General features: G+C 32.4%; 1 protein-coding gene across 1 annotated transcript; it reads left to right on the top strand.

The window, feature by feature from the left end:
• Positions 1 to 916: 916 nt before the first annotated feature.
• LOC115884514 lies at positions 917 to 18,774 on the top strand. The gene is made up of 3 exons (XM_030903117.1): positions 917 to 1,028; positions 13,383 to 14,168; positions 18,428 to 18,774. Exons 1-3 carry the CDS (start codon positions 917 to 919, stop codon positions 18,772 to 18,774), a joined length of 1,245 nt encoding a protein of 414 aa, XP_030758977.1.
• The last annotated feature ends 2,668 nt before the right edge of the window (positions 18,775 to 21,442 follow it).

Raw genomic sequence — 21,442 nt, 5'->3', positions numbered from 1 at the left:
ATATTGTAATTATATTCCTGCAGTTTAAGTGAAAAGTTTTGTTCATAATAAATAAATATTAATTCTGTGGAATATATATCAATATATAACATAAAACGAGATGTAATTAACGAAATCGTAACAACAGTTATTTTAGAAACGTCTAGGTTTACATATTTCACTGAGATTTATGAAAATAAAATTCTTTGCCTCCGGTACAGATACCGCCATGTTTTGGAAATAGCTCAAAACAAAACAAAATTGAACGAGGCAACAAAAAACGCAAAAAAAATCCCCCGTCGCCCTCCTTACGAGTAGTTTTCACGCGCTGTTAAGAATCGAAAGTAGGTCTAGACAAATCGAAGTGGGTCAAGACAACTGGAAATAAATCGAAATGCGTTCAAAGTTGGGCGACGAAATGCGACCTTGTATGTTTCGAATTGTTTCTGGCATAGTGTGTACGCTGTTTAAGGATATATACTGTTTTTCTTACGGTTTTTTTTTATTTGTTGTATATTATTGTATTAAAAATGTATTTCTGTAATATTTCTGATATTTTTGACAGGGAGTGTGTCACACTGAATCGGGTTTATAATTGGGGTGCACTCCTTATTAAGCTATTAGGCTATTTCAGCGAAAGTATACTTTGTATTTTGCATATTTGATATACAACAGTAGTGGTTAGTTAAATAAAATAAATAAAGAAAAACATTTGATTTGATATGCAATCCTTTACAGATATAATTTTACCAATATAAGCTTTTTAAATCACGCGGTAAGTATGCAAATTTTGAATTAAAATAGATTTCGCTACGAACTAATTCATTGATAAAATTAGATTTTATCTTGACATGAAGGAATACATAAAAAAGAAAAGGGACTTAAAATTTACCAGTTCCAAAAACCAATTAATCAGTGATAATAGCTCAGTCTGAAAATGAGGAGCGTAATTTTAATACTGTTAATACCATTTTCACTTGGTAAAATAATTCCAGAAAGTACTAATGCTACAGTCAATAGTGTCGGTAACTGTGCAGGAGTCAGTTCAAGTAATTAATGTAATTTAAAAAATATTAAGGATAACAGTTTAAACAAATTTATTATATTTAAAATGTATAGGATATTTCGAATGTTTTTTTTCGTTAACTTAATCTTTACTTGTTCAATATAATAATTGGGTTAAACTCAAGTGTTATTAAATTAGAAAGATTGGCTGAGATAACTATTGGGTCAATCAAAACACTATTCTTAACGGCATTGGGATGCAAGTTACAATGTGAAAAAATTAAAAAAATCTTAAAAATTTTGTTTAATTTAAGGTGCAATTGTAAAACAATTTTACTGAATTCAGATAAGAATAAATTAAAGAAAATTTTAGATGAGTTTTTAATTTTCGTGAAAATCAACTTGAATACTCTATTCTTCAATACCTGACAATGTTATAACAACTTTTGTCAACTGATATTTATTCTGCTCTACTAGTTTTTCGCGCATCTCGTCGCGCATTATTTTTTAATATTGAATACAGTAAATTTTTCTCTTAAGTATCATCTGATTCTGATTCAGAACTAAAGTTAAACTAACTTGGTGGCGATGGCGTATCAGAATTGTCATGCCGTCGCAGAGGCGAGTCACTGAAAAACTGCCTTCTAATTTACGGACCACCATGCAGCGTGTGTGGCACGTTGAGTCACGTATATCGCGCGTGACTGGCATGACGCGACGTGCCACGCGCGCTGCATGGTGGTCCGTAAATTAGAAGGCAGTTTTTCAGTGACTCGCATCTGCGACCGTATAAAAACGTATGCATAAAAATATATGAGTCGCCATCGAAACAATTTTTGTTACTAAACTTTAGTTTTGAACCAGAATCAGATAAATCGGAAGAAAAAATATATATATATTACTGTATTAAATAACAAAAAATAAAACACGCGAACGCGAGGCACGCGACTCGTGAAAAACTGTGTCTAATACTCGGTATAATTTTGCACATTGTAAAACATACAGAGTGACAATTTGAAAACGAACAGTATTTAATACTACCTCTACCGATGATAGTATAAAAATTTGGCGAAATACGTCAATTTACATATCAAGGGGGATAATTTTTGAGGCATTTGTTGTCGTGTTACTTTCAACTAATAACTACCCTTTGACACATAGGGCACCTACCCCTAAAATTTTATATGGCAACCCCTATTTCTTTTACCATTTTTGTGTTCCTTATAATATCCAGTTTATGTAGAATTCTATAAGAAACACAAAAATAGTAAAAGAAATAGGGGTTGCTATTTAAAATTTTAGGGGTAGGTGCCCTGGCGGTCAAGGGGTTGAAAGTAACACGATAACAAATGCCTCGAAAATTGTTCCCCTTGATATGTAAATTGACGTGTTTCGCCAAATTTTCATACTATCATCTGTAGAGGCAATAGGTATTAAAATACTGTTCGTTTTCAAATTGTCACGTGGTTCGAACTGTATTCTGGAAACTTCGGCAGCATATTCTGCAGATAAAAATAAGTAAAAAAGTTCGTATAAATGTATGCCCTAAAATGTTTAGTTTCGAAGTTACAGGGTGTAAAAGTTTTATTTTTTGCAAATAATTTATGTAGTAACGTCAATATTTGGATGAAAATTGGTGTCTGGAAGTTTTTTAACATGAGAAAATTGATTTTGATGTTACCATGGCTCTTATTTGTAGGGGGAGCTACCTACATATGTTTTAACTATTTTGAAGAGTAATAACTTTTCGTCCGTACTTGTGATCTAAACTATTGGGTGAAAAAATATACATTTCCGTAATTTTTTACGTAAAAAATGTCTCTTGGTAAAAATCGATACGAGCAACCGTTCTCAAAATATTTAGAATGGAAATAGTCAATACATGTCATAATTAATCATAAATTTTTCTTCGAAAAAATGATAATAAAAAAGTTTCTGTTGATCTCTTGACACAAAAACATTTTAAATTTATGGTTTCAGTCTCATAACAACTATTTAGTAAACATGTTTAATTTATGTCATTGACGACATACAGTCTCAAAAGCCAATATCTGAGACAGCTCCACAGAGGCCAGCTCTCCGTCCTCGACATCAGCCGTACCAAAGTTCATTGCATGAACGGTCGTCCTCTTGGCGCACTCAGTGATAAGGTGTTCTGGTGTTTCCCCATTTTCCCCAGAGAATCTGCATTCGCCGTTGTTTCTCAGCTTCAGCCCACCGAGGTATTCGTCGAGGAGACAGTGTCCTGTTAGAAACCCCGTGATAATTCGAAGATTTTTTTTATTAAAATCGAGGGGTAAACCGCTGACAAATTTCTTTACACTAATACCACGAATAATGCAAAAATGCCAATACCATCAACGATTAATACCACTAATACCAAATAATGCCAACATCTTTTACACCAAAATACACCAGCGGTTTACCCCTCGACTAAAATCAAGGAAAATCTTTGGTTTTTCGCGGTGATAAGTTCTGAGGAACGTTTTCCGTGTTTTAGTCGAGAACTATTAGCGCGATTCTCACTAGTAATACCACTAGAGGTCAAATTATTTCCGGAAATATTTTCGAGCTCATGAATATTTTGAAAATTATCCCGAGTCGAAGACGAGGGATAATTTTCTAAAAATATTCATGAGCGAGAAAAAATTTCCGGATTTAATTTGACCTCGTGTGGTATTCGGTAAGAAAATTCCACACCAAATTGTGTTTGAAAATCAAATAATTAAAATGTATTTTTCGATTTTTAGTCGACTTCATTATTTAGTTACTATGGTAACTAAGTGACACCCAAACCTAAAAACCAGAGAGAACACTAATAACTAAAGTGAGAGAGACCGATCAACGTTAATTTTTGAAGACTGTGTTAGTGGCGCGGTCTTTGGCGTCTAACCCGAACTATGAGCGCATTATCGATATAGTAGGTTGCATTCATACCTTTATACTGACGCCAAAAATTTAAAATTTGTATATTTGAACCGAATCTTAATCTTTCAAGTTTATAATAAGAAATCTTCGTAGTTTTTTTTAGATTATTTTGTTGACAACGAAAATTTATAATTAGAGTTTAAAGCATTAAAACCTATAAATAAAATACTGTGTAGGAAAATAATAATTTATTTAACTCCATATTCCTTGCCATAGTCCAACTCAAGGCTGCAATCTTCAGTATCTTTTTTATCTAACTTGGTTGGGAGTGAACACGGGAGCACGGTTGGGAGCTCGCACAGAGTATCAGTAGGTATCCCGTAGGTATTCAATGTTTTTGATAGTCTTTATTCTATAACAAGAACCTAGCAGTTGAAGAAAATAATTTGTATTACTGGAAATAATACCAGGTATAATACCTAGTCGTTCCATAGGTATCAGAAAAGAATGTGATGTTTTAAATTAAAAAAATTAAATTAGCAATGTACGATTATTATGTGCACTCATTATTACTATTAGGTATGTTAAAATAATTACCGAGATAAAACTTACCTTTAAAGGAAACGTTTTGTCTGGGTCTCAACCACAAAACAAAAATTACAAAAATGCCGAATAATCGTGGAATCTGAAATAATCAATAATGACAATAATCTTCTCTTCTGACAAGCTAAAAAAAAAACAGGGACATTCAGTCAAAAACAATTTATTACTCCGATTTGCTCCGATTATCAACAGATTTTATTTATCTCCTTCTAGAACTAAGATATAGAAAAAGCTACTGACAATCTAATAAATCCTGTCAAATGTTTAACTTGCAAAGTTGAAAATTTCCTTTTTTGACCACCTAAACACTATGCGCGTCTGGGATGCGCGGTGACAAAATAAACTTTTCTACGAAATGCCCTATTCCACAAGCCCTCTCACTTTAGTTATTAGTTTCTCTCTGCTAAAAACTATTTCAGTTTTAAAGCTGTCAAGCGGCACGGTCAAGAAAGCAAAGAAAATATTCGCCAGGAGATTAATCAGTTGACACCCGCGAATACTAGGAAATCGAAGTCAAGCGTATGGAAGCAGTTTACAAACTTTTGCGCAGAAAAATTGTATGATTTCGACAGAGCGGATATACCTGTGGCAGAACTGGCGCTTATTCTTGAAGACTATGGGTTCAACATGCGAAAAAAGAACTCTGAAGACTACAAGGAGAGTGTTATCAAAGTTTTATGGAACTCCACAGCCAAGCATAATAAAACTTAAAATTCAAAGTGCTAAATGGAAAAAGGCGAATAAAATAGTGTCTAAATATTATATATATTTCATTAGACATAGACATATAATTCAGTCCATTCCAAGCCCTACATTTTCGCCATTAAGAAGAAAGGAGGTGTCCAAAGAATATAGAAAACATCTCAGCTTTGTAATTGAAATGTATCAAAATTATCGTGTAAACAAATAAAAACCAGACTCTGAAAAAGATATTCTGTCATTATAAACGTCAAAAAATTTCCAGTATAATTCGCTGTTGGGTGCCCACAAGGAAAAAAAATTCACTAGTAATACCACTAGAGGTCAAATTATTTCCGGAAATGTCCGGATTTAATTTGACCTCGTGTGGTATTCGGTTAGAATATTCCACACCAAACTGTGAAATCAAATAATTAAAATGTATTTTTCGATTTTTGGTCGAATTGATTATTTAGTTACTATGACAACTAAGTGACACCTAAACTATTTCAGTTTTGAAGCTGTCAAGCAGCACGACTTAAAAAAATGTTTCGCTTTGGTCATGAAACCAAAGAAAACATTCGCCAGGAGATTAAGCAGTTGACACCCGCGAATACTAGGAAATCGAAGTCAAGCGTATGGAAGCAGTTTACAAACTTTCATCTCAGCTTTTTAATTGAAATGGATCAAAATTATCATGTAAACAAATAAAAACCAGACTCTCAAAAGATATTCTGTCATTATAAACGTCAAAAAAATTTCCAGTATAATTCGCTGTTGGGTACCCACAACGAAAAAAATTCACTTATAATATCACAAGAGCTTAAATTATTTTCGGAAATTTTTTTGAGGGCACGAATATTTTGAAAATTATAATAATAATTTTCCTAAAATATTCGTGCCCGAAAGAAAATTTCCAGGAATAATTTAAGCTTGCGTGGTATTCGGTAAGAAAATTTCACACCTAAATTTGAAAAAAAAAATATTAATCCAACATGACATTTTAAAATAATTTCAATTTGTTAATAATATTAACAAATTTTATTATATTTTAATTAGTTACATCAAATGCTAAAACTCAAATGGGTAATATTTCAATATATAGACATTGTAGTTCATTCACATTATGATTGTAGATCTTATGTTTACCTTTTCAACTGTCAAAAAATTTCCACTAAAGTTTCGTGGCGCCTCGAAAAAATTTCCGGAAATTTTTTCAGTTGCCATGGTAACTAGTCAACATTAAAGCATGTTATTGGTTGAAAAGTAGAGGTGTGAAATTTTCACTAAAATTTATCCGTCGCCATGGTGATTTGTCAAAAAAACGTTTTGATTGGTTAAGAATTACAGGTGTGGAATTTTTACTAAAATTTATCTGTTGCCATGGTGATTTGTCAAAAAAACACGTTTTGATTGGTTAAAAATTACAGGTGTGGAATTTTCACTATAACGTCCTGTCACCGTCACGTCGAGCTACGACACCGTCTCGACCGGTAATATGAAGTACGAGTAAATGGGAAATGGACGTTGCCACGACGCGACGGGACGGCGACGTTACGGGTAGTGTAAATATGTTCATTGTTGGCAATTTAAGAATATTTTCCGTGGTAACCGGCAGCTAGTCTCTCCTCCGCTCGCCAAGCACCAATTTTCATCCAAATACTGATGTTACTTAATTACTTGGAAGAAATCGAAATAAAAATGAAACTTCTACACCCTGTATTTCCGAAATTCAGTATTTTAGGATAGAGGTGTGTAGTTCCTGAAATTTCGATCCCGGAATGAAAGGAACTAATTCCCAGTTTCTCAAAGAACTAGTTCCTCTGGACCTATTCCGGGATCGAGACTGTGACCAATATAAATAATATGCGACGGCGATAATTATTATCTGTAATAAAACTTACCTATATGTTTTTAACATACGAAATTACACGTCTACCCTACCTACGTCTTTATATTTCGTACATTATAAATAAATATAAATAAATTATACAGATCATATTGTGAATAGTTCTGACTGACGACGAAATCCATTAGTAAGCAACGGGGATGTCAATGTTAGTTGGGAACTATTGTGAACTAAAGACCTAGTTCAAGGAACTATTCCTCTGGAGGAACTAGAACTGAGGAACTAGTTCCTCCCAAGAAACTAGAATTCCTACCTCTATTTTAGGACATACATTTATACGAACTCTTTTACTTACTGCAAAATATGTTGCCAAAGTTTCCGGAATACAGTTCGGATCACCCTGTATGTCAAATATATTTTTTATTTAAGAGTTCCTACAAAAAGTGTGATTTATAGATAACTATTATCTTAACCGAAAATACTTTAAGTATACACATTTGTCGCTTTCATGTCAATTGAGAGTAGTGTTTATGAATTACATATTTTTAGATGCCTCAAGTATTCCCGTACCAAGATGTAACGCGTGTGGAGTATTCCAATCTCTTTATTTAATATAGACTTGTTTAACTTGCAAAGCAATGTGATTTTAGATGTTTCATATAGTAACTATCTATATCCTAATATTTTTTCCTGATTCAGTTTTGACCAAACCAAACTCTAGTCTTATTTGTAGTAATAGTTTATTACAAGTACCATATGATCGAGAAAAAACGGCGTCAGCGATGGCTATGAAATCGCAAAATATCGAAGACATTTTATATGTAAAATTATATGGGGAATATCATCTATGTTCATTTCTAAGCCAACTGGCCGCCGTTTTTTTTTTCGATCATACGGCATTTAGTTAATACTACCGTATGATCGAATAAAAACGGCGTCCAATTAGCTTGGAAATGACGATCGATGACATTTCCCATATAAATTTACATATAAAATGACAGCGATCTTCATTTCATAGCCATCGCTGACGCCGTTTTTATTCGATCATACGGTAGTAGTATAACAAAAATTCTACTGATAGTATTTAATATCTATTTAAATATTATATTAATAGTACTTTTTTACTTTTTTTTTTAAATGAATTTGGTATTCCGATTTGGTCATTTTAGAAGTGTGGTCTGGATTTTAACGTGTAAAGCTTGATTTTCATGCATCCGTTGTCCGACGATACGTTGATACGATATTAATTTCATTGGTTGTATTTAAAGGCTTCGATTGGTTAACCGTTTCTAACCAATCGAAGTTTTTAAATTCAACCAATAAAATTAATATCGTATCATCGTATCGTCGGACAACGGATGCATGAAAATCAAGCTTAAGACAGAGAATAATATAAATGACCGATTGACAGACAGAGACAAAATCAAAAGCGATCTACAGTGTTGCCGTTTTTTACGTTTGTAGGAAAATGGGTGTGTAGAAATATATAAACTATTTTAAAAACTTTTATTTATACTACTGAAATGAAGATAATATACAGTACGTCTGCTGGACCTGTGTCTATGAAAGGAATGCGGACAAAAAACATTTAAATAAACAACGTCGTATTTTATACGTCGACTTGACGAGTACGTCACCGCAAATCGCTCCGCCCACTCATTTTATTGGCTACTTGCAAATTTGTCGAATTTTTATTGATGGGACGCGTCGTCTATTTTACGAAAAACATGGAGAGAATATCGTTTCCCCTCTCACGGATACCCCGTAGCTACAGGTGTCTCAGATTTTAATCGGAAAAATTTAATAGACGATAGAACTTGCAAAAATAAAACAAAAAGTTAATATCAACTTGTAAGATTTAAAGCTTCCTTTTCGAGATACAGGGTATTAAACTTACTTAAAAAAGAAAAAAAAATAAGATATTTGGAAAACTATTTAATCGATTTTGATATATCTTGACCCGTTTATAATACTTACTATGGGACTTAATTTGTGTGTGTGATGTAATTAGATTTAAGTTTAATGGCCAGAGGCGGTGGTGGGGAATCACTGTTAGATTATTAAAAAAAAGGCACGCCACTGTTTTTTTAGAAGTTTAATATTATTTTTGGATTTAGAAATTGAAAATATTATTTTTTTGTCTCCTGACTTTTTTGTCTGTCTTGCTTACTTCTTGCGAAAAAAAAATCATTTATTCATTCCACCCGCTGGACAATAAATTAAATAATAATGGTTAGTTACAACAATTACAATAATTGTTCGAATTGATAACCACTAACATCAACGCATTTTCTACAACGACGAACTACGGAATGAACTGCGCTTGAAATCTGGATCGGATTTTCTTTGACATCATTGATTGTGTTTTGGACTCTAAAAATTAGCTCTTCCCTAGTGTTAACTGCTGTTTCATACACCTTTGCTTTTATTATCCTCCACAAATAAAAATCCAGAGAGGTAAGGTCTGGGGACCTAGGTGGCCAAGCGACTGACCCTAAACGACCAATCCCGCGCTCGGGATAATTTACGTTTAACCATTGTCTAACAATCCGTCCATAATGTGGAGGTGCTCCATCAAGTTGGATCCAGTGATTAAATCTTGTTTTTAAGGGCACATACTCAAGTAAATTGGCCAAATCGGTTTCCAGGAACTGATAAAAATGGACTGCATTTAAGCATTTAATTAATTATTTGTTAGTGGTTATGAATTCCAACAATTATTGTAATTGTTGTAACTAACCATTATTATTTAATTTATTGTCCAGGGTGGAGTGAATAAATTAATTTATTTTTTTTCGCAAGAAGTAAGCAAGATAGACAAAAAAGTCAGGAGACAAAAAAATAATATTTTTAATTACTATCCAAAAATAATATTAAACTTCTAAAAAAGCAGTGGCGTGCCTATTTTTTCCTTTAAAATAATTTAACAGTGATGCCCCACCGCCGCGCCGCCCCTGGCCATTAAACTTAAATCTAATTACATCACACACACACACACAAATTAAGTCCCATAGTAAGTATTATAAACGGGTCAAGTTATATCGATTAAATAGTTTCTCAAATATCTTATTTTTTTCCTTTTTTAAGTAACTTTAACACCCTGTATCTCGAAAAGGAAGCTTTAAATCTTACAAGTTGATATGAACTTTTTGTTTTATTTTTGCAAGTTCTATCGTCTATTAAATTTTCCCGATTAAAATCTGAGACACCCTGTATAATCTATTACATCTGTAGTAAAATGAGTAACTAATTGTGAAAAACAAGGTTTCAACCATAGACTTAAAATAAAATATAGACTACACTATTTACATCTCAATGCGGTCAAACAATCTTTTTTATACACATGTTTACTTCTGGGTACAGTCGACCGAGCCTTCCTCATCCAGCCTATGTTGTCACGTCTTTAATATTATCAATATTTTTTTTTCTTGTTATACACATATATTGAGATATTAATATTACAGTTTAATAAAGTAGGTTTTAATATTCCATATATGTATTAAATAGTCCTTATACTACTAAATTATAAGTCGGATACTGTTTAAAAAGGATAAGTTCTTTACAATATGGCAACACCGATTAGAGGCGAGGGAGCCTATTCATTCATTTATTACCTTGTAGTACGCGTCGCATGTCTGCGGTAAAGCTTTGTTGCCGCTATGTCCCCGGCTGTATTAACGCATTTTCTTAGCTTGTAGCCCTTAAGTGTTTATTTTATTGACTTTCTCTGTTTAAGAACTATAAAATATGGTTCGCCAGTGCCGAATTTGCAAGAAATTTGACTTAAATAATCCATTTAAGTCTTGAAACGACTTTCGACCGGCAACTCTCAATTTACCCATTAGGAGTCAGTAGCGTTGTTGTAGAAAGGCGCTTATTTAGATAAAATTTTAGTAAAACGTAAAATCTGAATTTTTTCTCTTACATTACATTATTTATTTACTTACATTGTAACAAAATCATAATTATAACCCGATATTATATATATATATATATATATATATATATATATATATATATATATATATATATATATATATATATATATAGTTATATATATATATATATATATATATATATATATATATATATACATTGTATATATAATATATATATATATAATATATATATATATATATATATATATATATATATATATATATATATATATATATATATATATATATATATATATATATATAACCCCATATTATATATAATATAATAATTAATAATGTTTTTATTAAAAATATATTCCGGTTTATTCTAAAATTATCTTCAAAATTTAAAATAACATACAAGAATTTTAAAATGATATTACATTATGAAACAATATTTTTTAATATACCGGGTCGTCTCAAAAGTGGCTCACCGCTATAACTTTTTTATTTTTTCAGATAAAAAAACAGATTTGTATGTTAGTAGGTATATGACATAAATTAGGATTTATTGACGTATTCAATTGTTTTTGGTCTCTTTCTGTTTCACCGAAATGATTACATCTTTTGATTTTTAAAGGCACCCTCGGTATATTTCTACTTTATTCGATAGAAAATGATAATAGAATTCTGAATAGAATGACATATCATATGTCAACTTTTGACATTGTCGCTTAAAAACAAATCGTATTATAAATTTCAATCCAGGGTGCCATGGTGTTGTTAAAAACACTAAGTTTTAATCAAGGAGCCTTGGAAAAATAGTTTTGATCGTCTAATGGGTTTCGTGTCTTGTCTAGGCCGATTAAAAGATGTACAAATCATATTTTTAATCATACATATGTCAATTTTTCAAATGGAACAAGGGTGACTCATTAGCATATTTGGAAAAAGCATTTTTTTATGAATATATTGATACCACACACTTGGTATTTCGAGTCAAATTGTCGTTATGAACCGCGTGTTACAATTACAATTAAACCATATGCGAAAATGTCAAAAGTTGACATATGATATTTCATTCTATTCAGAGTGTCATTTTCTATCGAATAAAGTAGAAATATACCGAGGGTGCCGTTTAAAAATTAAAAGTTATAGTCATTTCCGGTGACACAGGAAGTGACCAAAAACAATTGAATGCGTCAATCAATCCTAATTTATTTCATATACTAACATACTAAATCTTGTTTTTTTATTTGAAAATATAAAAAAATTATGGGGATGAGCCACTTTTGAGCCGCACCCGGTATAATAAAGACAGTACCGAGTTAAATAAATGTAGTTTTTATTTTATCCACTTCCTATCACCTTCCTTGCTTTAATGGAACAGATTTATGTTTTCTCTAATTTACATAATAAGACATCACTTAACTAGAAAAAAAATTACAACAATCATTTTTTTTTCTCTCCCTGTCGCCGATTCTATTATATCTGTGGAATAGATCCGGTTTTGATTAATATTAGGGGTTGTAAATGTTTGACTAAAATTAATAATTTATTATTAATTTCAAAAATTACGTAATTTCAATTATAAAATTTCTTCTATAACGTGTATTTTATTATTTTATCCTTTTTGGACTCTAAGACGTTTTTTCTAAACTTTTATTTAAACTACCTGTCCTAAATCTTAATAAAATATAAAAAAGTTTAAATACGATATATTTTTAATTCAATTATAGCTTCATTAAAATAAAAAAAATACCCGGCTATGATACGGAGAGTTCAGATGTACTTGAGAAACGAAAGACAGTGTTGTGTTTCTCGGCAGAGTCGTCAGGGAACGACCGTTCCCTGACGACTGAGTCGTCACGACGACTACACAAATATTTAGTCTAATGACCTTGTAATGACAATAGCATTTAGAACTCAAACCGTAATCAGCCGAAATCTACCACCGGTCACTTAAAATTGGCATCATCGATTTTTGTGCAACACGGTTCCTGATCGCGGTAAAATGTAAATTGTTTCGTCTCCTTTTATTTAGATGTCTTTGGTTCCAACCTAGATGCAACATTTTCCATAAACGCCTACTTGTGCGGTTTGAACTTTTGATGCGAACTCCGGCAACCCGCATTGAAGAAATGTATCAACCTAACTTTTATCTCTTTTTAATACATTTGATTTTCCATTAAGCTGCCTGCATCACTGTCTTAGGCGTTAAAATCCAGACCACACTTCGAAAACGACCAAATAGATATGTACTATCAGTGGTATTTTTGTAAAGTATCTAGTTTCCAAAAGTAACACAATTTTAATACTAAGGGCATATGGAAATATAAAATGGCGATAATTTGTACAGAATATATGCTTTATCACTAATATACAACTTGAACTTTCATAATATTTTTTTATTCTCTGAATATATTTGTTCTAAAAATTATATTTCCAACGTTACCAAGAAATACACCTAGCCCTTGAAATTTTAAATTACTATTTGATTTAAAACAGATTATTTTTTGCAGCTTGTGAAATTGACCCATTTGGGACTCTACCAACACCCCTTTTAATTCGCGGAACTAACTTTGTATATCCAGCTAGTTCTGCAGCTACTACTCTAACATTTGCAGCTGGCGAAACAATAGACTTTGCTTGTCCTGGTGGACGAGTTGTAACCGACGGCATTACAACTACTTTGCAAGTAGCGACAGCTTCTTGTGTTAGCGGAACTAGGTTTATTGTCAATAATGCCAGATTTTTGTTCAGGCAATTGACATGTAGCGTTAACCCTGTTTCAACTATTCGCTACACTGGTAACTCTTGCAACGTAATCGGTCGTGAGATAGAAGTTGGTTACCAAATAACCACTGCCAGATTTGTGAGAACAATGTTGATATGTTTTGATACATCAACTCAATCAACTATATATACTTACTATGACTTGGTACCAGCTATTAATAATCAAATCAGGGGCACACCAAGGCCAGACTGGGAAGAGGGCTCAGGGATATATTCATTTTCGAATGTAAACAGTTACTATGTGAGAGGTACTCAAAGAAGGACCATCAATACTTTAGTGGGCTTGGCGGCAACAAACACCAAATATATTCAAAACAATAATTATTTTTTGTCTAGAGGTCACTTGATTGCACGAAGTGATTACTTCTACGCAACTCAACAAAACAGTACTTTTTATTTCCCAAACGCTTTGCCTCAATGGCAAAGCTTTAATGCATTCAATTGGGACCAAGCTGAAACAGATGTACAAGATTATGCTGCCAGGAATAATGTTAACTTGCAGGTTTGGACAGGTAATTATGTAATATTCAAGTTTATGAAAAAACACGTACCAGAATACCGAAGACCAAGTTTCAATCTATAAAATTCTTCTAACAAACATTCTTATTAGTGCTTTATTTTAGTAATATCTATAGTTTCTTTAAAAAATATTTGTCTTTCACAAATGAGAATATTGGGCTGAGAAACTAGCTACACAACAATTCCTCTTATTCTATCGATGTGTATAGGCTTGGTGCATTTCATTTCATTTTAAAACTTCCGACCGCAGCGCTCGAACGGCAGAAATTAGAAGTGCCGGGTATAAAGAAAGTATTTCAAGCAATCTCGTTACCGTTTATGTCGATCGCATTGAAATAAGATTAAAATCGTGGCTTTGTCATAATATTTAAGTGTTTGATTTTTTACTAGTGCAGTTATTGAAACTATAAAACACTCGGGTACGAGGTGTGTGTGATGTAACGCTGTTTCGGGTAGTAAAAAATAAGTGAAAACCAACCCGAACTAGGCATCGTGTTATGTTGTGACAATTTCAAATGTTAATAAAATTGGCGAAAAAATGTATGTAAATGTATATTAATGGTATACTCTTTTTTTAATCAACTAGTGCTTAAATGTTTTATGAATATCTTCTAAAATTATAATTATGTACCTTTAAAAAATGTCCTTATGGCCAAAATGGCCACAATTATGCCCCACTAGCAAAACCAGGGTGTAAAACTATGCTCGCTACCGTAGGCGTAGTTGAACTCACTTAAAAAGTTTTCTTAGCTGGAATAATAAATTATAATACAAGTTAGACCTTCTGAGGATCAAAATAAAAACACTAAATCACCACAATACACCAAAACACTTTTACTTTTACACTGGACGCGCGTTTTGCTAACCATGTTAGCATCATCAGCAGATGATTATAAACTAAAGTACAATCTACAAGTTGAGCGTTTATATACTCGCTCAGTGGGCCCCGAGTGGGCGTGGCAAAATCTAGCCAACCGAGTCAGAGCCAACTAAGCGTAACAGTTAGATTTCCGCCACTAGAGTAGTAGGAACAAAGAACTTGAAGGAATTGGACCGTTGACTCTGTTCATACTATCTTTACATTTATTAATTCTGATGCTTTCATATGCATCTAATTGCCTGTAATTTGAGACTTGTTTAATTAATTTTAAATTATTAAGATCTATACAATGTTCATTATCAACAATATGTTCGGCAACGCAAGATTTATCCGGTCTACCATATCTTATCTGAGCTAAATGTTCTTTAAATCTAGTTAATATTGATCTTCTAGTTTGCCCAACATATTTCTGATTACAATCTTTACAAGAAATTTCATAAATACCCGACCTTTCCAGTGGAGGTGTTTTATCTTTTGGATTACCTAATAATTGTTGTAATTTATTATTAGCACTATACACAAGTTTAAATTGACATTCTTAAAAATTCCTTTTAGACCACGGGATAACTCTCTATCAAACGGTATCGAAAAATATTTAGACGTATCTTTCTCCACTTGAAAAGTCGAATTTTCAGAAATCATTAACCTATACCTACGTTTTCTAATTAATTTATCAACTAGTAAAGGAGAATATCCATTACACTCAGCTACATTCCTAATGTAATCTCTTTCTATTTCATATCTTTCGTTGGAAAGTGGGAAACTAAGTAACCTATGAACTAAGAAATTTAAACTAGCCATTTTATGTTCAACACTATGATGTGATTCATTAGGAATATATCTGCGTGTGGTCGTATTTTTCCTATAGATATCAAATGCCAGGCAATTATTAGTATTTCTAATAACTAATACATCTAGAAATGGTAATCTGTCGTTGTTCTCAATTTCATGCGTAAATTTAATGGAAGGAAAACGATTATTTAACTTAGAAATAAAATTATCTATAGTGTCTGAATGTGTGTCAAAAACAGCAAAAATATCATCCACATACCTAAACCATACTCTTGGAAAATACCCAAACTGATTCTTAGCCTCCACTTCAAACCTGCTCATGAATAAATTAGCCAAAAATGGAGACAATGGATTACCCATTTCTGTACCTTCCCGCTGTTCAAAAAAGTTGTTATTAAATTGAAAACAATTTTGTTTCATACATAACGATGTAAGCTCAATATATTCACTCACAGTTTTGTTGTCGAGACCATTTGCGTTCAGTAATTCCTTTAAGTAGCCTAAAATATGTGGAATTGGAACACTTGGGAACAACGAAGATACATCAAAGTAGACCAAAATTTCACCTTCATGCAATGTTATATCTTTAATTTTGTTAATGAATTCAATATTATTTTTAACTGAGAAAGAAGGTTCATGATCAGGTAAATTTTCGAACTCCCTTGATAACCATTTTGCCAAATTATAAGTCGGAGAACCTACAGCCGAAACAATTGGGCGCATAGACTTGTCCGGTTTATGAATTTTTGGCAAAGCATACAATTTTGGTAATGAGGGATTGGATACTTGCAATTTGATATTAGGTTAATCTTCTGAGGATATCAAAATATTTACTTTTTTTTGTTTTTAGAATTTTCACAAATTACACTTCCTAACACTTTTAAAATAAATATATAATACATTTTTCGTATACTCGCTATTTAAACCCATGTATTTGTATATACCAGTTGTTTACGATATTCTCCCATTGTAGCGGCACCGGCGGAGAAGGCACCAAGCCTATACTATCCTGATTCTATAAATAAACTGATGATAAACTTTCATCTAGATGGCTGAAAATCGGTATAGTGCGGTAAAATTAAAAATGAAACAACTTTTTCCATAAAAAGTTTTTGAAAATTTGGCCGGAACATTTAAGCTTCATTCAGAACCTCGCAATTAGTGGTTTCAATTACACTTTATACTTTTTAGTCTACGATCATTCACAATATTTAAAAAAACATAATTAAAATTAAAATTAATAGAATATCCTAGCAACAGCTTACCTTAGTCAGTTGTATCCATATAGAAAGCCTAATATTTAGCTTATAAGACAATCAACTTTTGATTTCTAACCACAATTTTCCTTGACGGATGATAATCAAAGGCCAAAATGACATTTCAAAAAAAAAACAATTAACTTTTGATTTCTCGCAAATTTTGAAGTACAATTGGTGGAAAAGTTAAGGCTTCAATTAGCGCAGAAGTTTGTTCCTTTAATTTTAATGTAAGCATTCAGAACGTCAAAATTAATGGTAGACATTTTCAATTGGTAGAAAAAGTTATCAAACTTTTAACTTTTCCACTAATTATACTTCAAAATTTAAGAGAAATGTCATTTTGGCCTTTGATTATCATCCGTCAAGGGAAATTGTGGTTAGAAATCAAAAGTTGATTGTTTTATAAGCTAAATATTAGGCTTTCTCTCTGGATACAACTGACTAACGCAACCTGTTGCTATGGATATTCCATTAATTTTAATTGTGTTTTTTTAAATATTGTGAATGATCGTAAACTAAAAAGCATAAACTGTAATTAAAACCACTAATTTATTCCACTAATTGCGAGGTTCTGAATGAAGCTTTATTTATTTAAATGTCAAATTTGACTGATAAAACTTTTTGGCATACTCTGTAGACTTGTGTCAAGGAGAGGACAATACCACAATGATATTCATGTGATAATACATGCAGAGATAACGTTTAACTGTATGTAAATTTAAGATTTTTAATTTCTAGCTAAGTGCACCGTCACGTGCTGCAATTAATGATATAGAATCAAATACTTCAAATTCATTAATGTTAAACATAAAATTCAGATCAACTCAAACTCTTGTGTAAAATAATTTAATTCATATATCGTTATTTATATTGCGATAGTAGAATTAAATAGGAAATAACTTAAATAGTAATTGAATATTTAATGGTCGACTATTATTTTCTTATGTCTCAATATTACATCTAAAACGCTCTCTACACTATTCGCGAAATAGAACGAAGAATGTCAAGGTTGAATAGTCAAAGGGGTTATTCTACATATTTCCTCGTGTAATGAAAATAAGCCGAGACCAGTCAAAGTTGGGCGAGAAAATACGAAATATCCCTCTTTACTGTTCGATCTTGATATACTTCGTTCCATTTGTGAAATAAAACGAAGAATAGTAATTGAAATTCAATGTCAATATTTGAGATAAGGTATCTAACTATTAATAGAAAATAACAAAGTTATACATTGTTTAAAATATAATATTTTAATAATAGTAATGATACTGAAAATATGTTTTGATATAAATTTAATAGGTTTAAATAATTTTCGATGTAGGTGGATATGGAATTGCTACTTTACCTCACGAAACCACCGGAACTCAAGTACCTCTTTATCTTTATGTTAGTGGAAATACACGACTTATTCCAGTTCCTCTACTTTACTGGAAGGTGGTCTACAACCCAATTACTCAAAGAGGTGTGGCTTTGATCGGAGTAAATAATCCGTATATCACCTGGAATCAGATAGACCAATTTTGTGTTGACCAATCCGACAGACTGACGTGGTTGAACTGGAGAAAAGATGACCAATCAAGGGGATTATCCTGGGCCTGTACAGTTACAGCTTTTAGAAGAATTGTTCAATCTATGCCCAATATTGAGATTCGTGGATTACTGTTCTAAATATTTTGCTCTGTACAATATGAGTTCTATAAATAAATAATTTTGTAAGAGATGGCAGCTACGTGTTTATTTATTATACAATATATATACAGGGTGTCCCATCGAAAACGTTCCGCAAGGCATAACGGCCAGGGCAATTTTTTTTTCAGAAAATTCAAAAACACGTCAATTTTGTTTGTGAGGGGGACAACTTTTGCCCCAAAAATGATTGCAAAATCTTCAACCCTTTAAGCGGGGGTGTCATCCCCTAACTTTTTTTAAATGGGAAGGGGGGTCAAGTGGTACCGCAATGAAAAGAGCTTTCTATTCTCTATATTTCCCCGCTTCGTTTTTCAAAATCTGTGGAGTCATTGAGAAAAAATGAAGGATTGAAATTTGAAAAGTTTATTTAAACATTTATCAGAGTAAATGATAAGGATAAATTCCTTCGACCAATTTGCTGTTTTTTCTTATTATTTCTAGATGTTTACGCATTTTTTCACTTGCCACAAGGTTGAACGATCAGGTGCGGTAGTTGCTAGATAGCTGTTCTGTCACTTGTACGTTGAAGTTCTTCTCGATATCGTTAAACTGACCTACAATAGAATTTCCAAAAACACCAGCCCACACGTTCACTTTCTAAGGGTTTTGTGTGTGCACCTCGTGAAAAACCCTGTATTCCTCAGCCCAGTACCGACAGTTGTACTGATTAACTATACCGTTCAAAAAGAAAGTACACTCATCCGAAAAACACACATTAAATAGGAAATTATTATCATTCGCCACTCGTTCACTCATAGTCTCACAAAATTGCAAGCGATGATCAAAATTGTCTTCGTTGAGTTCTTGTACCAACTGAATTTTGTACGGGTGGAACTTGTGTTTTTTTAATATCCTTTGGACAGTTGTACGATTCACGCCGGTCTTATTGGCTAATTTTCTTGTACTCAGCGTACTATCCATGGCAACTTGGCCCAATACGAATACCTCCATAGCTTCATTTACTACAGGATTTTTCCTCTGCCTCTTTTTATTCATAACGGAACTAGCTTCGCGAAATTTTGCTATTAACTCGTGAACAATTTTCCATAAAGGTGTTTGTCAGGATAGCGTTTATTGAATATATGCACAACCCGATTGCGACATTCATTATTTTTAAAATAAAGTTCGATTATTTCCACTTTTTCTGCAAGTGAGTACACCATAATTGTTAAAAAGTTTAATGATATTGAGAAGAACTTCAACGCACAAGTCACAGTCACTACCGCACCTGATCGTTCCACCTTGTGGCAAGTGAAGAAATGCGTAAACATCTAGAAATAATAAGAAAAAAACAGCAAATTGGTCGAAGGAATTTATCCTTATCATTTACTCTCATAAATGTTTAAATAAACTTTCCAAATTTCAATCCTTCATATTTTCTCAATGACTCGACCGATTTTCAAAAACGAAGCGGGAAAGTATAGAGAGTAGAAAGCTCTTTTCATTGCGGTACCACTTAACCCCCCTTCCCATTTGAAAAAAATTGGGGGATGACACCACCGCTTAGAGGGTTGAAGATTTTGCAATTATTTTTGGGGCAAAAGTTGTCCCCCTCACAAACAAAATTGACGTGTTTTTCGATTTTCTGAAAAAAAAATTACCTTGGCCGTTACGCCTTGCGGAACGTTTTCGATGGGCCATCCTGTATATTGGTTTTATATTATTGCTCGTTGCAACAAAATTATGTAAACATTAACTTCATATAGAAATATGTTAATAGAATTTGATTGACATTATAAGCAGTCATTGATCAACAAAAAGGCTTTAGATGGGCTTTAGAATATATTAACTAAGAGTATCAAACTTTTATAAAACCCATAGATAAATCAATCAAAACTTTTTCAAGTTAATACACGCAGATGCAAAAAAAACACAACGGAGAAATTTTTGGTCAAATTTAAAGTGTTATATTTTTGTTACTTTTAGCTCTATTTTCGTGATTTTTTTAGCAAACTGTATATAATTAGATCAACTTTAATTCGTAAACTAGTATCAATTTTCATTTTTTATTCCTTTTTGATGTAATTTTTTATGACGAGATGGTTTTGGTGAGTATTGTTTTAACATCATATTATGACTACATTGGATACTCTATACTAAATTAAAAAAACGTTAAAGACGAACGATACAGTCATGGTTTTATTAACCATTAATGACGATAACAGAACTAACGATATTAAAGAAAACATCTGTAATAGTCATGTATACAAACAGAAAATAAATTGTAAAATATACCCTAATACTTTGTATTGCCTCCCTTGGTTGCTATAACTGCTTGTATAGGTCCGTTCATACTGCCATTAAGAATCATATGTCATATTCCGTTATGCTTTCCCATTCTATTTAAGAAGCAAGCGAAGTTCATTTAATGAAGCCGGTACCGCTTCGCAACCGCTATCCCTCCTGCCAAGCACTTCCTAAATGTCGAACACGATGGGCAGTTCATACTAGTATATGGTTCGCAATAATCACCAAAGCCGCCTTGTCATATTGAAAAATATTTTCAAAAAGATAATTGAAAAAAGTTGCAAATTGTTGGTGGCAAGTTCATTTCGGTCTTAAAAATTAACCATGGCATATATTCACATCATCCAAAAAACAAAATGCTCAGGAGACATGGTTCTCACCGTAAAATTAAATTTTAGGA

This window comes from Sitophilus oryzae, unplaced genomic scaffold, assembly GCF_002938485.1.
Source record: "Sitophilus oryzae breed Bouriz unplaced genomic scaffold, Soryzae_2.0 scaffold_296_pilon_pilon, whole genome shotgun sequence".
Lineage (NCBI taxonomy): Eukaryota > Metazoa > Arthropoda > Insecta > Coleoptera > Curculionidae > Sitophilus > Sitophilus oryzae.
Note: the sequence above shows the minus strand (reverse complement) of the source record. Positions and strands in the feature narration are given on the sequence as shown.